Below are 10,752 nucleotides of genomic sequence, written 5' to 3' on the forward strand. Positions count from 1 at the left end.
GAGAAATATTTTACCCAATTTCATTATTGCATCCCGGGCTCTAAAGTAAACCCCAAGCTGTGCAAAATATTGTTTGGGTGACTTCAAGTCTAAGTAAATGTGAACGCTCACATGCCAATCAATTTAAAAACCTGGGTACAGTTGACATACATGTAGGATTATTATAAACTTAAATTGCTAGCTCACTCGTATTTGTAAACATCTGCTATGAAGTGCCTAGCAAATGTAATTCAATTCAGCATCCGGCTGTCAAGCATGTCAGTTCAAACTTCAGCCGCATACCCCTTTTCCTACTAAACCCCCCGCCATTTTGACCCCCATGAACTTTTTAATTCAAGAACAAACAAGAATCGCTTGGTGTACTTTTTATTTCAGAAATCTGTACAGAGCAATCATTCTCACATGGGCTTCGGTGGAGCACGGGGACCCGGCTGGCCCTGTGGGTAGAAAAGAAACAAATTTAGATGCTTGGTGCGCAATGTTGGCGACCCTCCAAAAAAACCCTAGTTAAGCAATTCACATACAATAGGCTTCTTCACTCAACCTGTTAAAATAACAGCCACTTAAACGGCATAACCTCCAACAGCCATCAAAACACGGAGCCATCCTGAAAAGTTTTACAGTTCTGAAAGACTATGGCAATTGGTTGTCACTGAACTCCTTTATAATGTTGAAAGCTACATACAATATACATGCACAAAACTGAATGGGAAGAGTAATTAATTTCAGTCAGATCAAGCAATAGGCTTTATTATTTAAAGCAATAGATTAATTGTTTGGCCACTCGAAATGTGGATTGATATTGATTGTTTAAAATGTGAATTTGCCTAATCTAGCAAGAGCACTTGGGGCCAATTAACGTCTCACTAGCAACCAGGCAAACTATTTTCGACATACGAAAATTACAGAATTATTTCACACACTATAGTTACAGTAGTGGGCTACTGTTTGGCACCAGCAGAAGCAATGTTTCTGCCAAATTGTACGACTATGAGCATAATGTGCCCTTTTGTGAGAGGAGCATGCAGGTCCCCTCGGACAATAAACCACGTCGGAGTACAAGAACTTCTTGGCGAGTGCTTAGAAATTAGTCAACTTACGAGAATTGTTTTTAAAACAAGTCTTTACGTAAAAGGACCCGACCTTACCTTCAAAAGCCTACCCCCTTAAATAAAAGTGCAGCTAAAAAATATGCTATTTGTTAAAAATTCACACTGGAAGAAACTGTATTAGATGCACCCACGGGTGGTGATTTATATCTGAGCACAAAAACAGATAGCCGTTTGAAGCAAAACTAAAGAGGGTGGTTTTTGAAGGCTCTCCAACCCAGAGATACATCTCCACCCAGAAGTACACCCTGTAGCTATAATTTTGAGCATGGTATAAAAACATTCCACAATGTAATCAAATAAAATAAGCCCTATCATATCAACCTGTATAGGGAAACGTACCGCAGGCCTAAACCTGGGTGGTGGGGTACGGTCCTTGCGGGCCTCACGGGAGCGATTCCTGACGACCTTGCTGTGGATGGCACAACTGACGCAGTAGTGCAGCTTCACATACAGTTTGGGCAGCACGTATGCTAGAAAAACAGATAACATGGTTAGTGCACTGTTGACTGCAGACAGGCATGGATTAGAACAAAGCCCATTAAGCGCAATACTTTGTGATATGTCTACCCTCACACTGGCTTGCATTTCTTAAATGTCATTTCAGTGGGTCACATCACAAATATAAGATACCCAGTCTCAGACATACTGGAAAGAACCAACAGCTACCCAAAAAGTTAACTAGTTACTGCTGCCATGTCAGATCACAACACATACTCATGCCTTCATCAGATGCAACTACCCTTGAGCAACAACCGGGCAGGACAACAGACTGTGAATGCCATTGAATAAGCACTCTCCGGCATGGGTATGGTTTGGGCGAGCATGCAATGGTTTGAGAAAAGAACCAATCCACAGTAAGAGTTTAAAAAATGTCTACGGCAGACTTGCAAAAAAAGTATGAGCCTCACGAAAGTATAAAAAAACATACTTTGTAGGTGCTGCACGATTTAACAACTGAAAGTTAAGAGTAGGCTACAACTTAACCTGTTAAATGCAAACTTATCAATAAAAAATAATCATAGAACTGAGCACACAGATGCACCAAAAACAAAACACCAGTCCTCAACAAACCCATATGCTTAGACCCCACCCATCTAAGTTCGAAGTCATTTGGAATATGGTATTTTACTGAAAACAAGCTCCTGCCATAAAAAGAACATGGCTATACATGCATCTGGCTAATACAAGGCTTACATACTGCACTGTTTCCACATGCATTCTACTAGCACCCAATCGCAAGAAAACCTGAATTTGAAGAGTTTTAAGGTGTCATTCTGGGTTTTGAATGGAGCGGCGCTTCAAGCGCTTAGCACTAGCACCAATTAATGACAAACAAGCATTTGCAATGCTATAGGCCTTGCATGTACGAGAGTTTGAGCTATAGGCACTGTAAATGACAGTGCCCTATATGTTGGTTTTTAAAATGTAAATAAAAGGCATGGTCATTTACAATGCCAATAGGCTGAACTCTCGCAAATGCGAGACCTACTGCATTGCAGGCAGTGAGACAGTTAATTACATTTTACTAGCTGCCCTTAAAGCGCAGCCTCACGTCCATGAAACGTGTGCTGCAGAGATTTAGCACTGGCAAATGAATCTGTCAGGAACCGTTCAGCCTGCGGCAAGTAAAAGCAGTGACCAGGTGGTCACAAATGCGCACAAAACCCTTCAGCAAGTTAAGAAAGCACGTATGAGCAGAGGTGATCACAACTGCGCATTAGAGAAAATAGTGCTTACAGATTAAAGACGTACGCTCGTCCTTCGACACCTACTCTGAAGAAACAATTAACAAACTGCTGGGCACATTGAAACCCTCTAATCACCTCACAGACCCCCTACCTGCTAATGCTGTAAAAGACTTCATCCCCCTGCTCCTCCCACTTTGGACTAAAATCATCAACAGTTCCCTTCAACAAGGACTCATTCCGGACTCCCTCAAGGTGGGACAAGTCACGCCTATACTTAACCCCTTCGACGCGGATGACAAAGCCAGCTCGTCATGGGCGTTACCTGCGCTGCGCGGATGACGAGCTGGCTTTGTCACGTAACGCTCGATTTTTAAAAATGCTGCGCACAGCGGGAAAAGCCGCCGCGGCGAAGCGGTTAAGAAACCTACAGCTGACCCTGCTGACCTGAACAATTACCGCCCCATCACCAATATCCCCACTCTGGCCAAACTACTGGAAAAATGCGTACAACTCCAACTGACAAAACAAACCGATCAGTTTGACCTCAACCCACATCAGTCAGGCTTCCGAGCAAGACAGTACAGTATCGGCTATGACACATAATTGATGACACCCTCCAAATCCTAGATCATGACACCTGCCTCCTCATCCTACGATCTCTCCTCAGCATTCGACACCTTCAAACATGAGAATCTACTTGAACTGTTGAGCACCAGAATGGGTCTAGCTGGAGTGTTCTCAAATGGTTCACTTCCTTTCTACATAACCGATCTCAAAAGTTCAAGGTCAACAACGTGTTATCCCCATCTGTGCCTGTAACATTAGGAGTCCCACAAGGATCTTCCCTATCCCCAACTTTGTTCAATCTAGTCATGGAGCCACTCACCACCCTGTTACAAGCATCTAATGTACACTTCCACATGTACGCCGATGACACTCAACTCTATCTCAAACTACAGTCCCCGGAAGACATCAAAATTCTGAGCTCCACGCTCAGAAACACCCAATCATGGCTGGCCGATAATCACCTCAAACTAAATGCTCTGAAAACAGAGTTCCTTCTGATCTCACCTCCTGCGAAAATCTCCACCACCCAAACCTGGCTCAAGCACCTAACTGCATTCAATGTCCAACCCACTATCGTGGACTCCGCAAAATCCTTAGGCATCACACTTGACACCAATCTCAACATGCAACAGCATATCAGCAAAGCAACTAAGGGAGCTAACTTCCAAATAAACACCTTGAGGAAACTTAAGCCCTTCTCCCAGCTAAGGACTTCCAAACTGCAGTACAAGCCCTAGTCATCCCAAGCATAGACTACGGAATTGTCGCTCTCTGTGGACTCCACCTAGCAACAACTGCACCCCTTAGAACCACCCTGAATGCTGCAGCGAGACTTATCACTGGATCAAAAAAACATTCGCATATCTCTCCTGATTTAAAATCTCTGAACTGGCTACCTTTTGAAGCCAGGATACAGTTGAAAATCGCTTGTATGACTCACATGGCTGTACACCACAAGTCACCCAACTACCTCACTCAAAAGCTGACTATCAGGGGCATGAGATCCACCAGAATCACAAAAAAATCTCCTCTTGAAACCGCAAAGATTCCGGAAGGAAAAAAACCTATAAACGATCCTTCCCCGGAATGGCTCCCAGGATCTGGAATGCACTCCCTCCCGAAACAAGGCTTATCTCCTCCACTGCATTTAAGAAAGTAAAGGCCATCCTTATGGTTAAATTCACTTTTGGGAGATATCCAGAACATTGCACCAACTTTGTATTTTTTGTATTATATGAATGTCTAATTGTACTTTTGTTTTTATCTGATTGCTTACCTATTCTGCTACTCACACACTACCTACTACTATTTTTTACCCAAAAGCTTGTTTAATCGCTCCCTTGTTTCCCTTACCCGTTCAGTAGAGCTCTGATATCTGCAAAGATCTTGTTCGCGCTATATAAAACGTTGAAAATAAAATAAAAAATAAATACCCTGTAACAACCGAATAAAAGGGCCACTCCTCATGTGAGGCTATAAATTAAGACAAGGTGGTACTAAGGAGAGACTAATGAGCCTATAAACTAATCAGAAGCCAGCATTTACTAAGGACAATGGCACAAGCCAAAGACAAATATGGGCAGAGCTTCAAAGCCATAATCCACTACTACATGCAACCTAAAAAGGGTCACAAATAGGTCCTATATTCATGTCCTTAACTTAACATGGAAGAAAGCTGATCTTTAAACACTGGACACAAAAGTTAGGTCAGTAATGCAGTCCTTGTTACAATTAGCAGGGCACGCCTTGTGAAAAGGATCCCTAGGTAGCTTGGGCTATCCCCTTTATACTTTAGCGTGTCACTAAGTGGGACAGGAAAGCCTAGATGTGGTTCCCGTGTACACTGTCACCGAAGCCAAGCTGTACCTGGCTTATGAGCTCGTAACAAGGGTGATACTGGTTGGGCAGTTCGGGCTGGAGTGCTCTAATTGGAGCAGGGTCAGATTTGCATATGGTTGCCTCCAAACTGAGGCGACACAACGGAAGGGATTGGGATGCAGCCCCAGGTAATTACCAGTGGGTGAGATTAATTCAAGCATTCCCTCCATCACTTTAGTGTATCCCCTTTTAGGACACCCACCATTGTCAACCCACCTAAAGTGCTGGGTAAGTATCTTAAAATTAGATTGTTCACGATTGAGTTTAATCAAAAGGAATTTAAAAATGTACAAAAGATAAGCACTTTTTAGCCGAGAAAAACATGACCAGTTTCAAGTTCTCCTGTGAATTATTCAGCTGCACTTCAACTTGTTAACATCAATCCACATGCAAGACTTACCCCCCAATCATACAACCAGAGGGGAGGTTTACGCATGAGGGACACCTGACCAAGCGTGCACCTACACAGTGGCACTTACATTCAAAGACACTGGCTTCCGAGATGTCCCTTACAGCTGCTGCTTCAACAATGTTCCTGATGACAAACTTTTTGATTGCTTTATCCTTGGGCACACAGCGAGCACAGTTGGTGCAGCGGATGGGCTGTACATGCCCACGGCCTTTCTTGGCACGCCCGTTGTTCCTTCGCTTCTTAGTCTGAGAACAACAAACAAGTGTTAAACAAAATCATAGCCAGCAAAGGTCCAAGTAACCCCCACTCCACTTGCAACAGTACAAAAGTAACATTTGACAGTATGCAGTTAGGGTGTAAATCTCATTAAAATGATTAAACCTCATTTTTAGTAGTACAGTAGGCAAAAACGATGGCCTGGAGTACTAGAGCGCTTGCCAATACCAATATTTACAAGCATTCCTACCACCACCAATTGTGTATGATTCAATGCTTTAAGTGCAAGAATGTTCCCTAACCCAAGTCCCTTGCTCACTGAGCCACAGGATCCAAACTAAGCCTCACAGACAAGGCTAAAAAGGCCTACTGCTCTGGGTTGCTAGAGTTCCTGTCGGAAAGGGGGAAGGGGGGGGGGGGGGGGGGCTCATTTGGCAGCTCAGAACAAGCTTCCTATGAGGAGCAACACCAGGAGCGAATTCTTAAGGGTGGCCTCGGTCTAATTACTGTGACATCGCTGGAAAACTATTACTATTCGGTAATTGCCAGCGGCTGAGTCAACTGGCAATTCTCCCATTACATTGTGTCTTAAGCAGCAAACGGGTAACAAACCACCCTAGAGAGTAATGGTCCAAGTACATCCGGCTTCCCTCACGGCAACAGCAGGGAAATTGCTTAGAAACTTGGGTAGCGTGTAAAACAGACGAAATCTCACCAGGTTCACCACAAAAATGTCGAAACCTAGTCTTGGTTACCTTAATGTTTAGTTATACTCTACGATGTTGCTACTACAGAAAATTAGCATGCAAGCGGTTGATTTGTCGTAAAGAACGCTGAGGACACCACCAAGCAGGTAAGAAAACTTGCTTTATTCTCAACTGAGATAACAGGAACGGACACTTCCCAGCTGGTCAAGATATAACTCAGCTAGTAGGGAATATTCTGCTTCGAATAGTCACATGGATCAGCACTTTCAGGTTCCACTTAACCCGAACGGTAATACATCACAAGGGAAGTATAACATATTCCCCGTTGTACATAAAAAAACTATATACCTGAACATATTCCAATGCACAAAGCCCATTAAGTACCCAGGTGGTCTGCGACTCCTAGTACACCTGACGCACTGGTAACCTTCCCCACTGTGACTCTGGAATACTTGCACTCCTGAAAGAATATAGTCCGTGACCATACTCCACCAATATTGTTCCCGATGGCCATACCAACTTCTCCCAAGTCTTGTGCTAAAAAGTACCCACTACACCATGGTAACTTTACCAGAAGGGTGGTGAAGCGTGTGGTGAAGTGCCACTTGTCAAAAATTCCACCTTTTACCATTCTCCAACACCGCAACGTGATGATGACAAACTTAAAGGGCCATTTGAATTTAGAGGTGTATCTGCCAATCCTCCCTGAAGTTTACAATACCACAACACTCACCCCTTCATTCATGCAGGCACCAATTTGGTTCCTGAAGAACTTCCATGCATCAATTCGAAAGGAGACCTCCCACTCTGACCTTGCCTGGTAATGCAATATGCCCACACCTTTTTCTGCACCATGCCTCCACCGACACTCACCATCTGTATTATACCTTTCCCAACCCTATTGGGTCTCTCACAAAGACCATTTTCTTGCGAGTTGTACAGGGAGATGTGATGATTAACGATACCACGTCCCTTCAATTTTCTTTGCATATCACACCAACTGTTTCCCATTATCTGTGATTAGTGAGGATGGATGGAACACCCTCTTCACAAAACAAACCGCCCATAAACCTCACTGTCTTCCGTAGTAGTCTCCATCACAAACCTCTCACAACCACTCGGAATAAACATCCACCGCCACAATAGCAAATATGTTGCACATGGTTAACTCGTCTATGAGGCCAATAAAAACAAAACAAATACGCCATGCTTCACCTGGATCGTTAATGTGCTCCATGTCGGTACTGGAACCCACCTACAACCTCTTCTCACTCGTTACATACTGTACACACCTCCACCCAAAACGCATTCTTCTAAACCTGGACACCCAAAATTAGATTATACTACGCTGGGTTAACATCTGCCCCCAAATGACCTTCGAGCACAAGCGTCAAAAGCTCTGCTTAAAGTAAACTGTAACAAACCTATCCCCCACAGAAAGACAGCTTATCTAACGATTTAATAAATGTGTGCACCGACGCAGCAACATAACGCTACCTCCTAGACCCTAGATTCGTCAACCACATCACTAAGACCACCCGGCTCCATTTCTTGGCACCATTCTTTAGCCACGAATGCCCCTTCCCCAACCATCATGATATCTTCCACAGAAGCAACAGCATCATCGTTCTAAGAATCGAACCCTTTCAGGTTCCACTCAACCACAACGGTAATACAGCACAAGGGAATTACAATAATTTAATAAGTCAACACTTAAACCTGGCATCTACTGTAACATGCCGGTCCCAGAATCTCTGGAGATTAAACTCAGATCTATACCTACTTGTCGAACATCATAGAGCAGGCTGTTAAAAGAGGTGTCACGCAAGTCATGCCAGAAAAACCAACTTCTACAATGGAATGTTATGAAAACGTCAGTACATCTTTAAGCGTACTAAGGGTCCCCATCCGTACACAGAACATGAACTCCAAAAGCGCAGCAGATCCAATCTTACTTCTTTTGATGTACTCTAGACACAAGTACCATACCTCGAGGCTAGCGAAAAAGCAGAGACAGACCGACAAACGCCCCAAAAAACAATCCTAATTCGGTTGGTTTTATTAAACATAACTATTCAACGCAAAGAGTGCTTATAAAATTTCGTTTATCTCCGGTGTTGCCACCCACTTCCCTGGGAAAGAATCGCATTATTGGTCAGGAGGGTAGAGCGGCTGCAATACACCAAAACCGGGAAGGAATCACGTAGTCCTCAACGGTTAACTCGCGGAAAAGGAACGATGACGCTCACTGAACACTAAAGGCAGCTAAACGGCTCCAAAACGCCGCCGTTTAGACCCCAACCCCGGCAACAGAACCCTCAATCCCTCGTGGAAAGAAAGTCGGCCTCTCACCATCTTGGATCCGAGGGCTGAAAGAGGACCGGAAGTAGACGCATTTAACTTATATACGCTCCCTCCGCCGGCAGGAAGAGACGCTTTAAAAGCTTCTAAATCTTTCTCTCCCTCACTGCCTACTACTATCCAATACTCAATCCAAATCTCTGCAAACCATCGCAGGAAGTATATCTAGAAACGAAGTAGAAAAGCAGAACAACGGAGCAGAAGGGATTCATTTATGCCTAGTGGCGGAAGGATACAGAGAATAACTCTCAACATAGTAAAAGGACTGCATATGACATCAAGTCGTCTCCTACCTCCAGCATTAGCGGCAGATTTCCAGTGGCCATCTTGGAACGGAATGTACCTTTGATAGAATACGTTGTAACTCAGGGTCTCTCTGCGCCAAATTGTTTGTTGTCTCTCTTATTATGATGTCTGCTCTTCTTTAAGACGAGGAACAGCCATTTTTCAATAGAATAAAATTAAAAAAGGTTCAGTTTGCAACAACAGGAACTTAACAACAGTTGGACTTCTTCCGCTTTCCTTTAAAACATTCTCAACAGATCTGTGCAAATGAATGGATTTAGCAGTGAGTAAACGTGAGATAGCATTCACTCTTATATGACCGCAGCACCAATTTTATGGCAAGACCGGAGGCTCCTATTATGCCTTCTTATCTTGCATTTATTATAACAGCAGCCAAGATAAGTGTAAAACTAAAGTTCCCAGTGGCCCAGAGCAGACAACCTGGCCAATGGGAATGAAAGACAAGCATTTGCAATGCAATAGGTCTCGCATTAGGAACGTTTGAGCTATTGGTATTGTAAATGATAATTTTTTAATTTATGTGTTGGTTTTGAAAATAGCGAAATTAATAGCTTTGTCATTTACAATGCCAATAGTTATAACTTTCGCAAATGTGACAGCTATAGCATTTGTAATGCAATATGTGTTGTATTTACGTGACTTAGATGTATTGCTATTACATATAACAATGGCTTTTATTTATTTTTAATAATTAATACTTAAATAAAAGTTATTGCAATTTATAATGGCAATAGCTTAAACTTTTGTAAATAACTTTTGTGAAGATTATGTTCTGTGTATTTTATTGTGACGAAAATCCAATAACAAAAGTGAAATATTAACATCTTTTTGTGACATTTGTAATAAAGCTTGAAACATTGAGAGAACATATTTGAACCAGTTTTTGTTGAATGGTTGCACAGATTGATGTTGTGGTGGCGCTAAGTGATGTTGTGGTGGCGATGAGTGATGCTGTGGCGTTCAGTGATGCTGTGGTAGCGCATAGCGATGTGGTGGTGCCCCTGAGTGATGCTGTGGTGGTGCTGAGTGATGCTGTGGTGATGCGATAGATAGAGTGAGTGTGATAGATAAAGTGAGTGCGATAGAGTTAGGGCGATAGATAGATAGAGTGAGGGCGATAGATAGAGGGAGGGCGATAGATAGATAGATAGATAGATAGATAGATAGATAGATAGATAGATTGATTGAAGGCGATAGATAGATAGATAGATAGATAGAGTGAGGGCGATAGACAGATAGATAGAGTGAGGGCGATCGATAGATAGATAGAGTGAGGGTGATAGACAGATAGAGTGATGGCGATAGATAGTGAGTGCGATAGACAGATAGAGTGAGGACGATAGACAGATAGATAGAGTGAGGGCGATAGAAAGATAGAGTGAGGGCGATAGATAACGTGAGTGCGATAGATAGATACATAGATAGATAGATAGATGGTTGGGTGTGTGTGTGGTTGTGGTTGTGTGTGTGGTCGTGTGTGTGGTTGTGGTTGTGTGTGTGGTTTT

At 43.1% G+C, this 10,752-nt stretch overlaps 1 protein-coding gene across 1 annotated transcript; it reads right to left on the reverse strand.

Moving 5' to 3' along the window:
• Window positions 1–350: 350 nt before the first annotated feature.
• RPS26 (ribosomal protein S26) lies at window positions 351–9,069 on the reverse strand. Its single transcript, XM_086963902.1, has 4 exons — window positions 8,933–9,069; window positions 5,725–5,902; window positions 1,434–1,582; window positions 351–437 (listed from the first exon to the last, which is right to left on the reverse strand). The coding sequence occupies exons 1-4, from the start codon at window positions 8,933–8,935 to the stop codon at window positions 399–401; spliced, it is 369 nt and encodes a 122-aa protein (XP_086820028.1). The 5' UTR covers window positions 8,936–9,069; the 3' UTR covers window positions 351–398.
• Between the last annotated feature and the right edge of the window lie 1,683 nt (window positions 9,070–10,752).

Source organism: Lissotriton vulgaris, chromosome 1_1, assembly GCF_964263255.1.
Source record: "Lissotriton vulgaris chromosome 1_1, aLisVul1.2, whole genome shotgun sequence".
Classification (NCBI taxonomy): Eukaryota; Metazoa; Chordata; class Amphibia; order Caudata; family Salamandridae; genus Lissotriton; species Lissotriton vulgaris.